Source organism: Hydra viridissima, unplaced genomic scaffold, assembly GCF_058129835.1.
Source record: "Hydra viridissima isolate aposymbiotic clone 2 unplaced genomic scaffold, HvirCarnegie_v1 scaffold_7, whole genome shotgun sequence".
In the NCBI taxonomy this organism is placed as follows: Eukaryota; Metazoa; Cnidaria; class Hydrozoa; order Anthoathecata; family Hydridae; genus Hydra; species Hydra viridissima.
Genome location: NW_028324306.1, coordinates 15,846,620 through 15,865,567, shown reverse-complemented (window position 1 = coordinate 15,865,567; position 18,948 = coordinate 15,846,620). Strand labels below are relative to the sequence as shown.

The following is an 18,948-nucleotide window of genomic DNA, read 5'->3' as shown; positions in this document are numbered from 1 at the left end:
AGGTCATTTAGGGCTACTATCACAAATTTTTCTTCTTATGGAAAAAAAAATATTGTAATAAAAAGTTTCAACATTTTTTTTGGAGATACAAGGTCAAGATAATTTTTAGGAACAGAAAAAAATTACGGTAAAAAAAAGTGTAAGCAAATTAGTGCTGATGTTTACCCTTTTTTTAACGCAATTTTCGTCTGTCCGTTACATAAAGTTTTCCGATACATGAAACGCTTATTTTGTTCAGTATCTCATAGACAGCATATAATTTCAATATACTATACTACGATTTAAAAGTAAATTACAAAACAAGCTTAGTTACCTGATACCTAGTTTGTTGCCATATTGATAAATCTTAATTTTTAAATTGGAATATTTTGTAAATTGAAGTTATATTTTGTTTATGAGATTAACTTTGTTTATTATTTCCTTGGAGATCAACAAGAAGAAGATGGAAATCTAAAAGAAATAAAAAAACTTGGGCCATTTTAATCCTGGAGGCATTGGTATGGCCAAAAATTTCAATGTTAACATCCTTCATGTAATTTAAGATTTAGCAGAAATAAAGAAAAGGAAATGTAGATATAATAATACAGCTTCTAAATTCGGATTTTATTGAATTTAAAAAATTGCAATGAAATGATGATTAGAGAAAACGCAAGTACATATTTTAATGAATATAAAATTATTTTATAATCTATTTTAAAAACTATCATTGAGTTGAAAATCGAATGCACGTTCCCCAACATAACTACAGTTTTAATATTTCTAAGCATATCTTATGTCTGTTGTAGACGAGAAAGACACTTTTAAAAATAAAGCAAATAACTTATCTCCATTAGCACACTTCATCATTTGTTTGGAAATTTCTAATTCTCTGTGAGTATATACCATTTTTATGTCCGGCTTTGCAAACTCAATTCATACTCTTTATTTATTACCTAATCTAATGCAGAAGTTGAATACTTGTCTCTCTTAATGGTAGAATTTTTAACCCGAACATCAAGACATTGTTTTTTTTTTTTTTTTATTGGGATTTGATACTTTTAACTTTGTTGTGGTCCATCCATCTTTTCAATAATGTCAGCTTTTTCAACTTTTTTCTTTCACTGCGAATATCTTTTCGAACTTGATAACGATATCAATACCGATATATTTCGTTAAGTTAGTCACTATTAACAACGACCTTACATTTTGTAAATATGTTTCGAAATGTAAGGTCATTGCTAACAGTGACTAAGTAATAAGATGCATTGATCTTAAAAAGATAAAGAAAACACAAAAATAAAATTTGAAATAAACTAATCACATATTATAAGTAGAATTTCAGAAAATTTTACATGTTAACGCCCATAAAAGAGACATTCAAAAGAGAAAGATATCCATAAACAATGTAATGTATTCAGTATTAATAAGAATAACGACGGAGGTTTTGCCAAACCAGTTGCACGTTGTCATCTACCTAAAATTTGCATTGAAAGTTTTTTTGATTTACAGATTCTTATAAATATGCCATCATCGAGTAGCTTCAAAATAGATTTCTTGATTTAAGATGTAGTTTTGCTTAAATTGTTATGATATTGACATACTTTATTACGGCTTCTTTTTTTTTTTTTTTTTTTTTTGATTTTTAACGGCGCTAAAATTTCAAAATAAAACAAATTCGAGTTAAATTGTGAATGGATAACTTTTTTCTAACGGTATATTTTTAAAACAAATTTCTCTTTATCGTAGAAACTTTTATTTAAAAAATGAAAGTTACAAATGATGCTAAAGACCGGTGAGCCATCTTTAGAAATCTTGTAGAAAGCTAAGTAAGAAATCAAAACAAGAAAAAAAATCTTTCTGAGAAAATTGTCGTTCAGCTACTTTTTATATTTTCTAAATCAGCTACACATAGTCTATATATACACAGCAAGCGTAATGAAAATAACGTGTTATTATAGTTTTAATATCCTGGTCCCAAAGTTAACTAGTCTAATTGATTAGATGTCTTACATAGTTAATTTGCCGTTCTTACAAAAAAAAGTAAACTTTTTCTCATTCGTTGGTGACAGTTGAAATGTCTTTGCCAACTTGTTTTCTATTTTCTGTACTATTAAAGTATTGTCTTGATTTTAAAATTGTCATCAATTTGTTTTACAGGCATTGTGATGCCTATGAAAGAAACAATGCTCATTGATGAAAATGCTAAAATCAAGGTTATATTTATTTTTAAAAAATTTTTTTTGATAATTTTCAAAGAATACTATTTCAATCTGAAATTAAAAAAAAAGACGAATGCAATATATAACTAAACTTCAAGTAAATTGCTATGGAGATGAACAAATAGAGTAAAAAGCAATTGAGTCTTTTTTTCTTGTGAGTTTCAAGGAAGTAGGCTGTACATTTCAACACTGTTAATCTATATATGATTTGTGCCAAATAAAATAATTTAGAGGTAGTAGGTGATTAAAAGTTCTACAACAGTCATTCATAGCTAAACTTTTTACACCTAATAATCTCTTTAAGTAGTTTTTTACTAAACTTGAATTTTTTTTATTTAAATTTTTTAGTTTTATCTAGTTACAAGAAAGGGTCTGAATTTAGAAATAAAAGCAAGAAAAATATATAAATGTTTCCATTGCAGTGTATATGCTGTCAAAATTATGCTTCATTATATGATTCTAACTTTAAAATTCTGTAAGGGTTTTGAGTTATGAATAAAAGTTAACTATCATTTTGGTTTTTTAAATTTCTGCTTTTGGTGTGTAAAATATTTCTCTTAAATTATGATAATTTCTATCAAGTATGCCAAAATTTGCATTATTTCCCAAATAATATTTCATCGCTAAGCAAACAACTAAATCTTTACTGATAAATTGGATCTTTTGTAAATCTTAAATGATGACTCCAGAAAATACCTCCAGATAAATGCTCTAATATTATTTATGTATATTTAAGTGATACATATTTTGATTTAAATTTTAAAACTACACATCTACAATAGTTGAACCATTTTAAATTTAGAATCAAAATGTTGTGTAAGGTAATCTTATTGCCCTGCCAGCTCTATCTGTATATAAAGAGGTAATGTTACAGGACTTGTCCCCACTGGAATCCTTAGAAATTAACTTAGAAAGTAATTTTTAAAGTCTCTGTACTAGAAACATAGATGCCAATTATGAATCATCCTAATGTATAACAGTATGATTATATTTCTTTTTAGACTCTCACTCAACAAGAATATCAAAACTTCACACTACTTGTTAAATAGAAAAAGGTCTTTATCAAAAACTGTAGCCAGCCCCTCATTTTCTCTTCCTGTTGATGTCAAAAAGGTTTTAACTGAAGTAAAACAACAGCATGAGAAAAGCCATAGAACAACTGGTTTATTTAGTAGTCAAAAACACAAGAAATCATCAACAGTTAAGAGGTTAATTTTAGAACCAATTGAAAACAAAGTAACTCCATGGGGAGATAAATCTCTTGGGAGAAAGTGAGATGGATGTGTTTTTACTATTCACATTTTTCTAGTTTTATTTTGTTTTATATTTATATCACTTTTAGTATCTGTTTTATGCATTTTTAAAATAAGGCTTTTGCATCAATAGTGTCAATATCAATAGTGTTGCCTGCATTCAGATGATAGGTAGGACTATCATAAAATAATGTTATTCATTTTTTTGTTTCATCTTTAGAGAGAGATTACAATTATGGATGTCTGCAACAGGGTAACTGACTATTTCTAAAATATTTGAAGAAAGCATTAAGGTTGTTTCCATGTAAATGTCATTTTTTTATGTTTTGCTTAAGGAAAACTCCTTCCTCTATTAATTCTGTCCAAAGACATCAAGTAGCAGAAAGTCATCATAAAACTGATGTAACTCAAAAACAATTGAATTTTTTTACCAATAAGGTATGTTTTGACTTTCACTATAATACATGCCTCAAATACATACAATTGAGAAATAGACCTTTTAAATAAACATGGTTTCAAAACAAAATAAAGATATAGTTTTTCCTAAACCCCAAATAATTTCTTAACCCCTATATTCATGTATAAATGTAACACATGTATAAATAAATATAACTTCTATTTTATGGAGATTTCATAAGGAACCGCATTTTTAAATTAAGGAAAATTGTTGTTATGTTTTTACAAAAATTGCTCTTATGTTTACTAATATTTTTATGAAGTATTAATTTGACAGTGAAAAATGCACATTACTAAAGTTCATTCTGGATAAACTCTGTTTTAAGTTATAACTATAAATTGCTTTAAGGAAAGATTAAAAAAAAAATAAAGTTAGCTAAAAATGTATCACTTGCTGGAATTTAACATGATTTAAGTTTTTTTTTTAATGTTACTTTTACACTTGATGAAATATCAATCTATTTATGTGTAGGATTCTGTAGCACAATCTTTTAATGAAAAGAATCACACTACAAACGCGAATGAGGTAATGATATATATAATCTTCAAGACCTGATTGCTTCAAGAACTAAAATTTAAGATTAGCTTAGTTCTTAAAAAATGTTGTATATACCCCCAATTCTAATAATGTACATCAAATTTAATGTGCCTCTTTTATTTTTGATCCACTAGTGATTTTTATCATGAAAAATTAGTTTAAAGATACCTAAATCAATTTGAATTTGAAAATACCTTTAGAAACTGTTTTTTTTTTTCTTTAAACTTTTTAAACAAGAGAAAGGAATATTATATATGCAATAATTTCTTTTTTTTTTTTTCTTTTATCAGTCTGAAGTAGTAGAACAAAGTTCTAACACAGATGCTGGTGTGTTGAAATTATTATTTTTGTTTAAAAATTATTCACCTTAAATCTTTTTATATTTATTTTACTCAGTTGTGTTACAGATTGATCAAGTTTTGTTTTTTTTTACTATTTAGAAAAAAGCACTCCTGAAAAAAAAGTTCACTTTGAAGAGTTAGAATTAAGTCCTGTTAGTTTTGAATCGTCTAAAATCAACTTCTGTATTCTTGAATCTTCAGCTTTTAAAAGGAGGTCAGTGTAAAGTGAGGTATTTTTTAATCCATGGCACTAAGATAATGTAAAGTACTTTTAGCTATCAATAAGCTATGAATACTTAGCATATATCGTCTAAATGTGTTAGCTATTTTTTTTTCAGACTTAAAGGTCAGCTCTGTAGCAAAGTTTTGACTCCAGTTCGTCGATCGATACGATTGCCAAACACAGCTATACCTGAGCATTTGCGTGACGATAAACGTATTATTGAATCACCGACTGAAGTAAAGAGCGATTTATTAGACGGTAAAATAACATTTATGCCAAATAAAAATCTCAGAACGCCACTCAACAAGGGATGGCACACATTAGATGAAAATCCTATGAATCTTTCTTTTTTGTCATAACATTTTTTTGATATATATTATTTTCATAAAACAGTGAAAAGGCTTCCTTTATTCTAAACGTTTTTTATTTTGCAGTTGATCTGTAGTAAATGATTTTTTTGTAAGTTGTTAAGAGAAATTTTAATATCTATAAAAAGCCGCATTTCTAAGAACAAAAATTATTACATTTTTTTTTTTTGAAGAAAAAAGCTTGTATTGTTAAACAAAGTACTGTGATACATGAAAAACATGAACAAGTTTCTCAAATAAGATGCTGTGAAATCTGCGTTACAAAATGAGTTCTTTTCGATATCCATTTCGAGACAAACCCAAATAATCCTCATTCTCAATTAGTGATTTCGCCATAAATAGTCGTTGCTCTGCTCATTTGCAATCCTGTGAGTGCAAATGTCATCAATGTGATCCACTGAAAATTTTTACATTGGTTCTTGGGCTTTTTGTTCATGTAGATTACTGTCCTTAATTATTTGAATAATTAATTATGGACGGAACGTTTGTACGGACCGTACGTATTGTTTTCAGCTTTATAATGTTTTCAACATTCACTTTTTAATGCTTTCACTGTTTTACTTACAAATGAGGCGAAAATTTAAAAAAGAAAATCACTTTAAATATACGCTTTATTACTACTTAAGTTACATGAAAAATATTATCCCCACCATAACTACAGTTTTAATGTTTCTAAGCATATCTTATGTCTGTTGTAGACGAGAAAGATATTTTTAAAAATAAAGCAAATAACTTATCTCCATTAGCACACTTCATCATTTGTTTTAAAATTTCTAATTCTCTGTGAGTATATACCATTTTTATGTCCAGCTTTGCAAACTCAATTCATACTCTTTATTTATTACCTAATCTAATGCAGAAGTTGAATACTTGTCTCTCTTAATGGTAGAATTTTTAACCCGAACATCAAGACATTGTTTTTTTTTTTTTATTGGGATTTGATACTTTTATCAATTGAATAAGATATTTACTAAATTCTTATAATTTGGAAATAAAGGAAATTTTAAGGAAGGTCAATGAAGAACAACTTCTTTCTGTTAAAAAAATAATCTTCATGCCGTAAACGAACCATGTAAAACATTTTGCTTCGAATAAATATTCTTCTCTTCGAACCAAAAACCTTGATACTTTGACTCATAAATCCATAGAACACGTTTTCGTTCATCAACATGAAAAGTTTTTTTTTTTTTTTTCTTTTTGTCCTCTGCTGCCACAGATATTGGTCCTTCTACTTGTATATTCTTCATCCGAAAAAATTAAATCCATGTTCCTATTTTAATTTTACACAGTTTTTTTAAACACTAATAGATCATTTCTTTTACCAGTGATAGCAATTCTTCTTTCTTCAGCAGCAGAGCTAATTCGCCAACGTCCTGATCGTCTTCGATTGATCACACTTTCAGTTTCTTCCTCTTTTATATATTATACTCCATGCTGCTGAAGTAGAAAACTTAAACTTTTTCACAATTTCTCCCGTTATTCTTGCCACAATGTAAATATTGCCGATCGTGTTTCTATTGATAGGTCGCGTTTTCTTGTCATTTTTTATTTAAAAATATCAACTTTAATAAAAAAATAACAGCATTACAATTATTATCGACCTTCACTCTGGAAAAATTTGGAAATGTAATAAGAAGTATAAAATTTAAGCACTTTTTTAAAAATCTTTATGTCATTTGAATAATTATGGACGGTAGTGTACATGATTTTCACAAACTTTTAAAAATTTTTAGCAACGTCCGAGAAGATTATCATCTTAAGAGTGTTTTTAACAATATTCCAAAAACGAAAACATTCCGCTGTTTTATTAAAATATTTTCAATAATATCACAAAAAAACTAAACGTTCAATAAAAAAAGAAAAGATAAAATTTGTCAGTTACAAGTTCTTAAAGTTTAACAAAACTTACCACAATTTCAAACTTCTCCAAAACAAATATCAGTGTGTCATTTACTTATAAGATTTTACCAGTTATGGATGACGTCATTGAAAACAAAAGTTAAATATTAGTTCCACCAAATTGTTTTAAATTACCGTGGTGTGACCTAACAGTACTATGCTATAAGAAAATCCTAACTTAAGAAATGGCATCTTTCGTATATACAAAATAAACATTTAGAGAAAAAAATTTAGTTACTTTAACTAACTAGATATCTAGTTAAAATAACTAAGTTATTTTCCCAAAATGTTTATTTTATATATACGAAGTTTGTCATTTCTTAAATTAAGACTTTCTTAAAGCATAGGACTCTGTTAGGTCACGACCACGGTATGATGGTTTTCTGGAAATAATTCACAGTTGCTGTGGATAAGCTGCGAAATAGTATAAGTTTAAGTTATTTATTTTCATCTTGTATTTACGCATGTTTATTCCTTTAAAAAAAATCGTTACGAGACTTTTCTTGTTTGTTTTTATTTAAAGCATAGTTTTACCAGCTTAGTCTCATTTGCAATGATATACGACTAGACAAAATCTACCTCGAACGGTCTTTTTTCATATGGTCTCATTTAGTTTAGTCTCATCTTGGTAAAATAACAAGAATACTACTATTTATTCCGAGATCCAGACCCTTAGTAATGACAAAATAAAGCGTGATCATGCTTATATTGCAATTCTTGGCAGGAGTCGTCTTGACGATACCTTCGCCATCTCTTGTGGATTAATTTCATATTGCTTTTTCAATAAGTCAAAATAAAAATGGAGATTATTCCACGAGATTCTCAAATGTTATCGTAATTTTTTTAATTGCTAACAACAGTTAAACTAATGAAAAATTACAAGTTTTTGATTGGTTAAAAAAAAAAAGTTACAATTTTTGGAATGGGCATCATTTTGGAGTGGTCATCCTTTTTTAGTGAAGTTTTTCTCTCAATGTTCCATTACTCTTTTGATTATAAGGTATCTTTTAAAAAGAGGAAAATATAGAAAGCAGACTCATTAACAAAAAATATAGAAAGTATATACAGAAAAAAAGTCCTTTAAATAATAAAAAGTGGTTGTTGTTTCATTTTTTTTTTGTTTTATATTTATTTAGATTCTAAAAATTGGAATGCATATTTCTTTTGTGATTTTTTTTCAATTTAATTTTATTTTGCATACATACATATATTTTAAAGTTCGTCCATTTAACACCTAAAAACTTCGCATTAATAAAACTCGTTATTTAAAGCAAAACATTAAAAAAACATGTAATTTTAAACAACACAACGAACAAAGTATTTAAAGAATGCATAACGTTTAATAAAACGAATCGCTCCCGGGTGGGCTTGAACCACCAACCTTTCGGTTAACAGCCGAACGCGCTAACCAATTGCGCCACGGAAGCTTGTAATAGGAGAAAAAAATGCTTTTATTATAAAAAGTATACAAAGCTCTGTTATGCTATGTTTATTATACCAATATTGTAGGATTTTATATCCATTATTTGCATAATATACCACTTCACACTTAGCCTTAGTAAAGGAATAATCTTATCTTACGATGTATATATTCTTTTTGCAGTTGAGTTTTTTCAGAGCAGCCATGCTTGAATCTTCTTAATCAGATAATTGTAGTAGATCCTATTCAGGTGAGGAGCTAGGACTTGGGGTTCATTGTGGTATTCGTTATTACGTCACAATCACCAACTTTAATAAGGTTGCATGCCTTAAATCTTAGGTCAAGAAAATAACCCATTCCATACTCTATAACACTTGCTCTGCAATATTAAAACCAGCCCTCAAACCTGGTAAGTATTTAATCTGCCACTTCTACGACCACTACACGTTCAGAAAAGAGTTGTTGAAGTCGTTGGAACTTGACCCAAAGAGTGTAGAACTTGACTCAATGAGTGTAGAGTTTTTGTACAACAAAACAAATATTTATTTCATTGTATAAACTAACTTGAGATGGAAACACGGAAAATGGATTTTAGAACTTCCACGAGGTTTTTAATTCTATTAACTTTATCTTAAGATGGCTTCAGGTTGTAAAACTGAACTATTACTGGGGTCAATGCTATAAACATAAAAAACGAAGTTTTTCTGTAAAACACGAAGTTTTTACCGTAAAAAGCGAAGAAAAAAAAGTCCATCGCTGTAAATAGGGATTGCAATCCCGCATTGCGGGATCCCGCAATCCCGCGGGATCCCGCATTAATTTAGCGCATGCGAGACCCCGCAAAAACTACTGCGGGATCCGCGGGATTTGCGGGATTTTGAAACAATTGCTTTTAAACAAAAAAGGTCAATTCTTTTAAACAAAATAGACAAAAAAGATATCAAATTAAAAGTGTTTAATGTATTTGTGAAACAAATCAATTTAAAAATTTATCTTCAGCTATTAAAATATTTTTCTTAGCTATAAATATAAAAAAATCATTCAAAAATAAGCAATTATTTAGCAAAACATTAGTCGAACTCGTTCAAATTTTTTTTTGTTTAATTAATGATTATGTTGAAATTTTCGCTAATGAGTATGTTGAAATTTTTGTTAATGAGTATGTTGAAAACGTGAAATTGAAAACGTGCGTGTATAATTGTAAAAAATATACTTTTAAAAACTACTTTTTAAAAAGTCTTTAAAAATTATTTACATCAAGATTTTAAAACAAAAGTACTAAGCATGTCGCAAATTAAAACTATATGGAATTATTTTAAAAAAAGTGATAATGAAGAAAATGCGAAGTGCATGTTATGTTCGGCTATTTTAAAAATTAATCAAAGATCAACTAAAGGGTTATTAATCCATTTAAAAACTAAACGTGGCAACGATTTAAAATCAAACGTTTTACTACAAGACGGAGCTTCAACTTCAAAACAGCATGAATCAGTTGAACTAGAGCCTAAAATATACATCGACTGCGAAGACGAAGAAGTAATTCCATCGAAAAAAGTCAGAACAATTGACACGTTTTTCGTAAAGGAAATTTCTATGGAAAAAAATGGTATCGCGCATGGTTGCAAAAGATGGCTTTACATTTAATAGTTTTTGCACATCTTCAGATTTACGGCACTTGTTTTCAAAGAGTGGTTTCCGGCTCCCTACTTCACCTAATACTATAAGATCGATGGTAGTTAAATTCTCAGATTCTGTAAAAACCGATATAATGCAAAATTTCACATCACTAAAAAAGCAAAATCAAAAGTTTTCAATAACGTTTGACGAATGGACATCACAAAATAGTCAGAGATACTTAAACTTAAATTTACATATGGAGGCAAAACACTTTAATCTTGGATTGATTCGAATCCATGGATCGTGTAATGCAGAATATTGCGTCAAGTTAGTTTCAGAAAGGCTAAATAGCTTCGATATTGACCTCCAAGAAGACATTATTGCCATGACCACTGATAGAGCAAGTGTGATGGTAAAAGTCGGTAAAATGATGTCTTGCTATCAACAGCTATGTTATGCTCATGGAATACAACTTGCAGTTATTGATATCTTATACACGAAAAACAGCGGAGAAGTCGAAGAATCGTTTACTACATATGAAAAATGTGAAGAAGAAGATGAATTTGGTAACACTGAGGATGATGAAGTTATAAATAAAGAATTTGGTTTGACAATGATTTTGGACTGACCATCTGCTGAATTGGTTAGCAATTACAAAGATGTCATGAAAAAAGTGAGAAATGTTGTAAAAATATTTAAAAACTCTCCTGTAAAAAATGATACATATTTACAGAAGTATATCCTTCAAGAACACGGGAAAAAGCTTCAGTAGATTCTTGATTGTAAAACTAGGTGGGGCAGTATGTTCGATATGTTAGAAAGATTTCATAGACTAAAAGTGTGTATTGAAAAAGCCTTAATTAATGTTGGGTCAGAAATTCGTTTCACCCAAGAAGAGTGGTCCCAAATCAATGACTTAATTATTTGCCTGGCACCACTAAAACTTGGTCTCGAACTTTAATGCAGAAGAGAATCGAACCTTGTCACGGTGGAAACAACTTTTCAATTTATGCTAGATAAATTGCGAAAGCAATCATCACTTTTGAGCATAGATTTAGCCGCGGCACTTCGTGAGAGGTTTACACAACGTCGTAATAAGAATTTAAATGGACTTAAATAGTTTACTTAAAAAATCCGACGAAGAAAATGAACTCGAAGAAAAAGAAGCTGTAGATTTTATTAACAATTCCCAAATACTTATTCCTACAATTCTATCGCTGAAAAAAGAATTGGAAAATCAAACACAGAAAGACAAGAACAGCTGGACTGAAAATGTAAAGGAGAGACCAAATTTAGATTCTTTAGACTTTGATAAATTATTGAAGCCGGAAATGTCTGCCTATGAAAGTAATGGAGTAAGAGGCAAGTTTCTAGATATAGCGCATAGTTACTTGATGACCATACCACCAATAAGCGTAGAGGCCGAGCAAGCTTTTTCATCTGCTGGTTACATATGCAGTCCTTTGAGGAGTAGATTAAGTGATGATACTTTAAGTAGGGTCTGTTTCTTAAGAGCCCATTTCTTACAATCATTTTCTCAATTTGATATTTTAAAAAACAAATAAAGCTAATAGTTCTACGTAAAGCTAAAAGATGTTCAATGTACTTTGGCTTATCTTTTTGTTCATTAAATGTTAAGAATTATATTGATTTACAAATGAATTGCGTTTTTTGGCTTTATTTACCTTATCTAATCAATTTAATAAGTTGAGTATATTTTTTCTAAAATACTTGAAAGAAAAATACAATTGTCATTTTGCCTTTTATAATGTGCATAAGAAACCTACTAATCCCGCGCGGGATCCCGCGGGATCCGCACAAAAATTAAAAAAAGCCGCGCGGATCCCGCGGGATTGAAAAGTGTGCGGGATTGCAATCCCTAGCTGTAAACATTCAAAAAATTCCGTTTTCAAGATAGAAACTTTGCTATTAAATCCAATGCTATAAACGAACAAGGGAATCGCTTTTTCAGATAAAAAATGCTACACAAATACACAACAAAATAAAATGCTGTCTAAAGAACTTAAAAAGTTACTAGCAAAAAGATCAGAGAAAACAAAGAGGTTCTTCTTGGGAAGCTTAGTATGTTTTAATCAGCAAACTATTCTAATAAAAATATGTATAATTACATTATATTTTATATATATGTGTATATATATATAAATATATATATATATATATATATATATATATATATATATATATATATATATATATATATATATATATATATATATATATTAGGGATATGACTTTTTAATTTTTTTTCAAATAAAATGTTTCCTGTATCATAAATCGATGAACTTTTACCTAAAATCATGAAAAACGGCCCAAATAGCTTTCTGCAACAAAAAAAGGTCACCCCCAAAATAAAAATTTGATTTACCATTTTTATACATTCATTTTTGACCGATGTTTTAATCTTAAGCTTAATTCTCAGCTTAATTCTCAGTGTTGCTAATGTGAGCTCAGTGTTGATAATGTGAATAGTTCTATGAAGTACTCTGCGTGTAACTGAGCTAATAAGGAACTACTGTAGCGAACTAAAGACGCTGTAAGTGTACGAAGTATAAGTAGTTGTAGCATTATCGTTAGGATACGGACTGGATTATCGAACTGTTATCAACATTGACTGGATTATCGAACTATAATTGGATTACTATACAGTTAAAGTATTTTATTAATTAAACGACTTTATTAAACGGATATTTACGCTCAGCTATCCGTAAAGTCGTAACAATATTATATGATGTCTCACAAGAAAAGTCATACCACAGTAACAAAGAACAAGAAGACTTGGACTAAAAATTTGGTGAGATTTCAAGAGTCACACAGAAGAAGAGGAAGCGTGGCTGTAGAAGAACATTCACTCGATGAAAAATCCAGAATACCACTTCAATTGCAGATCGTAGGAAGATACCAGTTTCTCGGAGCATATGTTAAAGGAAGAAAAGAACGAATAGACCAAATTTCTAAGGAAATTACAAAATTGTGGGACAATAAACTGAATTTTCCACATGTGTCTGATCAAGTGATAAGAGCAAAGCTTATGAAGGTGCTGAAGGTCTATGATGAATGTGTCAAGCGTGGAAAATATGATGTTCTCAATGCATTATTTGACATCACGAAAGTGAATGGCCAGTGGTTATCCTCGGAAGATAAACGTCTATACCACCTACAAAAAGAAAGTAAAGGACAGGTGGGGTACTCAACAGGACAAGTGGCAAGTAAAGAAACCATTCACCCTTCCAAGAGAAGGAAAGTCCAGTCTGGAACAGCAATACCTTCCACATCACAAGTCCTGTCTACCACAGACAGTGGTACTGAATCTGAAAACTGCAAAAGTAAGAGTGAAGATGATGAAGACGACGACGGTGATAAAGACGATGATGAGGACACTCAGAAAAAAACTAGAAAGCACTACAAAAGTAAATTTGCTGTAAGTATGGTTACATCAAGTGGAGTTTCCACAAAGAAAGCTGCTAAAATATGCAATGTATTATCACAACAAGGTATTGATATTCCAACTCCAAGTCAATCAGCAATTTACAAGTCCACATTCAAAGAGGCAGGTAAATTAAAAAAAGAAATGATACAACAACTTAAAATGGAACAGTGGTCCTTACACTTTGACGGCAAACGAATAGATGATAAGGAATATCAGGTAGTTGTACTTCAGAATGAAAGAACTGACGTGAAACTTGATGCACTGCGTTTAAAAGATGGCAAAGCTGAAACTGTTGCTGAAAAAATTGCCAAACTTATTGATGAATACAATTTGTGGAATTCAATTAAGATGATCATTACTGATACAACAAACGTCAATACTGGGAAGAGAAATGGAGTTGTTGTGAAGTTGCAACGTATGTTTAAATTAAAGGGTGTCACAATACCACAATTTATCGGTTGTCAGCATCACGTACTAGACAGGATTCTCCGTCTGGTGATGGACGAAGAACTTGGGGGTGATACCAAATCTCCAAATATTGAATACCCATTTGTGTATGAACTGTTGAATAAGTATGATGAACTGAAGGATAAGTTTGTGAATGGAACTGTAGAAATTCTTGATAAATCAGGGTGGAGAGACGATATGAAGTTTTTGTACCATTTAACAAGAGTGTTTAGGTTCTATGAAGAACAAAGAAACTTCCCTCTGATTCACTTTCAGAACATTCCTAATATGAGCAATGCCAGATGGAACTCAAGAGCCATTCTCGCCATTCTGGCGTTCATTCTTATGCCTGAAGCGAGAAAGAATTTGGAGAAGGTTTGCAGGTTCATTTCATATGAGTGGGCAGAACATTGGTTTAGTAGTCAAAAGTACAATGACAATGACTTCAAGAATTTATCTGATGTATTGAAGCCTTACAAAAAGGCATTGCAGTCATTCAAAAATCACTGGAAGAAAGAGCCATCCGTCATCGACATACCACGAAGTAATCAGATAGCTGAACGTGCAATCAAGGTGATGCAAGACCTGTATGCTTCCTGCAGAAAGAAAGACAAACTGCAACTTCGATTCATTCTAAGTAATAAGCGCTAGACTCTTTATGAGACGTGAGCATCATGTGACCCCTGTACTAAACACAGTAGGCCTATAGACACAGACAGTTATGTATATTGTTGTACTAGACGCTTTGATACTGTTAATTTTGTAATACATGTATAATTATATATCACATAATGTTTTTTGTTATATCACAGCACATGTTGCATAAATAAATAAAATAACAACAGGAGTATGACTCTTACAACATCTTTAGCCTTTAATATTCATTTACTGTACAAAAGTGTACCTATTGAAAATTCGATTTTTTGGTTTTGGGGTGACCTTTTTTCAAAATATGTCAAAATGAAACATCTATTCGTTCTTTTTACATAAAAGTTCATTGAATTACGATACAGGCCTAGTAGGTTGCAAAAAAGTCATATCCCTATATATATATATATATATATATATATATATATATATATATATATATATATATATATATATATATATATATATATATATATATATATATATTTACAAATGTTATAGTATAAGTATGTAATATATGGTATATATTAACATAATATAAGTATGTAATCAATCAATCATATATTTCTAAATAAAGATTTTACATTCAAGTTTATATACAAATAGTTATAAACTAATGTGAAGTAAACTACTAATAGTGCTAATGATATATAACAAGGGTAATAATAATGGCAATTTAATCATTATATTCAAAAACAGTAGCAACAGCAGAGATATATTACATTATATAAAGTTAATAATGATAACATGATGTAATGCATACTATATATCAATTTTATATATATGTAACATAAATTTATAATTAAATATTTTTTTATATATATAATATATACAAATATATATATGTATAAATATATTTTTAAAGATGCTGCAGGGAGACAACTCACAGAATTAGATAATGTTGTTTTAGACATTGTTGACAGGAAATCAATAAATGTATCTGGAATCAATGTTCCTGATTTTAATATTTCTTTTTGTACAACAAATGTTTGTACAAACTTCGAAATCTAAGTCTTCATCCGAAAAAATTAAATCCATGTTCCTATTTTAATTTTACACAGTTTTTTTAAACACCAAATACTAGAATGTAAAAATATTTATAAAAATAGAATAGACAGCACAGCCTACTTAATAATTAATAAAATTTATTAAGTAGGCCTACTTAATAAAATTAAAAAAAAAAATTAATGTTATCAATGACGTATTACGGATAAAAAAAAAAGTGCGTGATTTTTTGTGACGTATACGTTTTATGCTTTATAGCAATGGCCGAAAAAAATACGAACAGCGATAAATTCTTCGAGTTTACGCATTTTTTACGTAAAAATAATTTACTTAAAAAATTGCGTTTTTACGAAAGATTTTTTTTCTCAAAAAAACTTCGAATTGTTTATAGCATTGGCCCCTGTTGTGACAATTTCTCAAGAGCCTTCGAGACTAAATGCACCTGCCTAATATCTGATGATGTTGGACAGAGATATTTCTGTTCATACCATGTGCGAAACATTGTATGAACTGAGATTGGATTATATCTTTCCTTTTTCACATATTAAATGATATCATGGAAATCTTCATTTTCAACAATTCTAAGTGGCAAGCCTCGTTTGACAACCCAATTTGGAATCAGTTTCACTAAAGTAACATTTTATATGTAACTTAGGACCATAAACTTTGACGATATGTTTGAATAATCACTACGTTAGGCTTCGTTCTTTTATTTAATAGCGGTTAAGATCCTGGAGTAGTTTTTATTAATTTGCTTTTTAATACTCTTTTTCTTTTTTTTAAAACAAAAACTTCAAAGTGTTTTAAATCAGAACTGTCTAAGTTACATTCTACCTAAATGTCATGTATAATGGCGTTATTATCATTTATTTTCTCATAAGTATTGTAAGTTACGAAATGAATGGCCCTTTAGATGAACTAAACATTTGAAGTAATAATTTAAAAAACATTATTAAAATTATGCAAAATTCATATAAAACAAGTTACAGGAAATAAAGCCAATTTAAATCAATTACGTCTTCCAGCGTGCAAAAAAGGTACTAGGCGAAATGACCGTAGTTAGCCAGTATATCTTGTAATAATGGTATTAGGAACTATACCGCAAGTGTTGATATTCTGAAAATTTCCTTTTTAGTTTCCCGTTTAGTAAAAAAACAAGTTTTATTTTCCCGTTGTAATTTTTCCGTTGTACGGGAAAATAGACCATAAAAACCCAAAAGAGGTTTTGACAGAAAAAAAAAAAAAAACCGAAAACTTTTCGCGAGGCCGGAATTTAAGATAAAATTCTCGAAACAAAGTTCCTAGAGCAAACATTTTCTTTTTCGAGATTCAATTGCGGGAAAGTTTTTCAGTTTTCGGGAAAAGTTTCGTACTTACGAAAATTTTCACTGTTGACTGTGCATAAATAACAATGGTAATCAAGTTTCAGATAGCAACCTGCATTTGTTAGTTAAACTACAATACAAAATGCGTTAAAAAAAACAAAACAAAAAAACAAAAATGCAAGTTTACAGCACTACTCTTTTAAAGCTCTAATTAAACAGAGTTGCCAATGATGTAAAAATTAAAGCTATTGTAAAGGGACGTGTGTTTCATGTTCGGCATGTGTGTTTCATATTCGACACGTGTGTTTCATATTCGGCACGTTTTATATAACAATATGTTGAAACAATATGTTGAATGATATGAAATAGCAAGAAACAAAACGATAAGCAAAATTAAAGTTAAAAACTCGCTTAAAAACTGCTTTCTCTGCTAAATGTTGAGTGATGAATAAAGATAGGCGATTGCAGCTCCAAAAGTGCTAGAGCGCAGACGAATTCTTTTTCTGCATTTGAATAATCGTTAAAAGATGAAAGCATGTTTGGATGCCCATTGTCCAAAGTTTTCTTATGATGAATTAAATTTTTGTTTCCTATAGAAACATCATTATTGTTTAAAAAGTAATCATTACTCTTTATGGAAATATCCCCGGACATCTTCAGAAGGGCACTATGTCGCATTTTCCATCGACGAAGCCAGCATGATGAAGCCTGTATTTGATCGTCGTGTTTTCTTGTTTTGATTCTGTGTGAGTCATTCATTAAAAATCGCTGATCTCCTACCTGCAACTCTGAACCGAACCATGTTTTTACATCCTGTTCATCCTTAGATTCGATAATCTGTCGTCCAGTGCACTTTAGGCGTTTTGCATTCGAGTTTGAGATCATGAGATTATCTTTCTTGGAGCGCCAATCTCTGATTTGTTTTTCGTTAATTCCAAGATAGCGCGCCGTAGCTCTATTTCCATGGGCTTCTGCATGACGCACGGCAGCTAGTTTAAAAGTAATGCTGTAAGATAACCTTGATTTTTTTTTACTACATTGTGCTGGGAGCTTTTTTAACAATTCCATTTCAGAGCTACAAAATCTCCGATTTTTAAAATGAAATGAACCACTCTGAAAATTTCAAAATAAGAAACCTTTTTTATGTAGCTCCAGTTCTTGCAAAACTACAGAACGAGCTCTGCATGAGACTTTGGCTGCAGCGAGCTGAATAGCTTAATCAAGCAATTAACCATGCAATTAAACATTTGTAATTAGCACAAAACCATTGGGCCAAGTACAAAACGCACGTTAATAACGAAGCGTGTAAAAACTAAACAAATATCGAAACAAGAAAAAAGGCCTTTCAATAAGGTCAACGTTTGATTTTTTTTTAAAATTAAAAACACACAAATAAAAGACGTTTCTTAAAAATTGTTTGCGTTAATTAATTGATGAGGAAATTTTATTAATTATACTGAAATTTCATAATCACTCAGAAACCAGCTTAAAACCAATTTTTAAACTTAGTTAAGAAAATATTTCTGAATATTAGACGCAAAAAAAATTTTTGCACGGTCTGTTAACTAATTGCAATTTAAAATCAACTGCGCATCGCTGTTTAACAATTCCAAATGCGGCTTAAAGTAATTAATAAGTAATTGATTTAAAATGGCTAAAAAAATACAATAACTGAACTTGAAAGTGTCACGACAATCACAACTACTTTTTAAAAGTGATGTTATGGCTACGTCAACCCGGCCCTCATTTCGGAGCGATGAGA

At 29.9% G+C, this 18,948-nt stretch overlaps 1 protein-coding gene and 1 non-coding gene across 6 annotated transcripts; one reads left to right on the top strand and one right to left on the bottom strand.

Annotated features, from left to right (window-relative positions):
* Positions 1–1,645: 1,645 nt before the first annotated feature.
* On the top strand, positions 1,646–5,614 carry LOC145184347 (uncharacterized). Of its 5 annotated transcripts, none has more exons than XM_090094092.1 (8): positions 1,646–1,691; positions 3,200–3,469; positions 3,672–3,704; positions 3,787–3,889; positions 4,380–4,433; positions 4,736–4,772; positions 4,886–5,000; positions 5,125–5,614. In XM_090094092.1, the coding sequence occupies exons 3-8, from the start codon at positions 3,691–3,693 to the stop codon at positions 5,366–5,368; spliced, it is 567 nt and encodes a 188-aa protein (XP_089950218.1). In that variant the 5' UTR covers positions 1,646–1,691; positions 3,200–3,469; positions 3,672–3,690; the 3' UTR covers positions 5,369–5,614. The 5 variants fall into 5 exon arrangements, with proteins under 5 accessions (XP_089950218.1, XP_089950214.1, XP_089950217.1 ...); XM_090094088.1 differs by having other exon boundaries at positions 1,659–1,771; XM_090094091.1 differs by having other exon boundaries at positions 1,659–1,771; positions 4,886–5,011.
* A 3,015-nt stretch (positions 5,615–8,629) lies between these two features.
* Trnan-guu (transfer RNA asparagine (anticodon GUU)) lies at positions 8,630–8,703 on the bottom strand. The gene has a single exon. It is a non-coding gene; the product is annotated as a tRNA-Asn (tRNA).
* Positions 8,704–18,948: the final 10,245 nt, after the last annotated feature.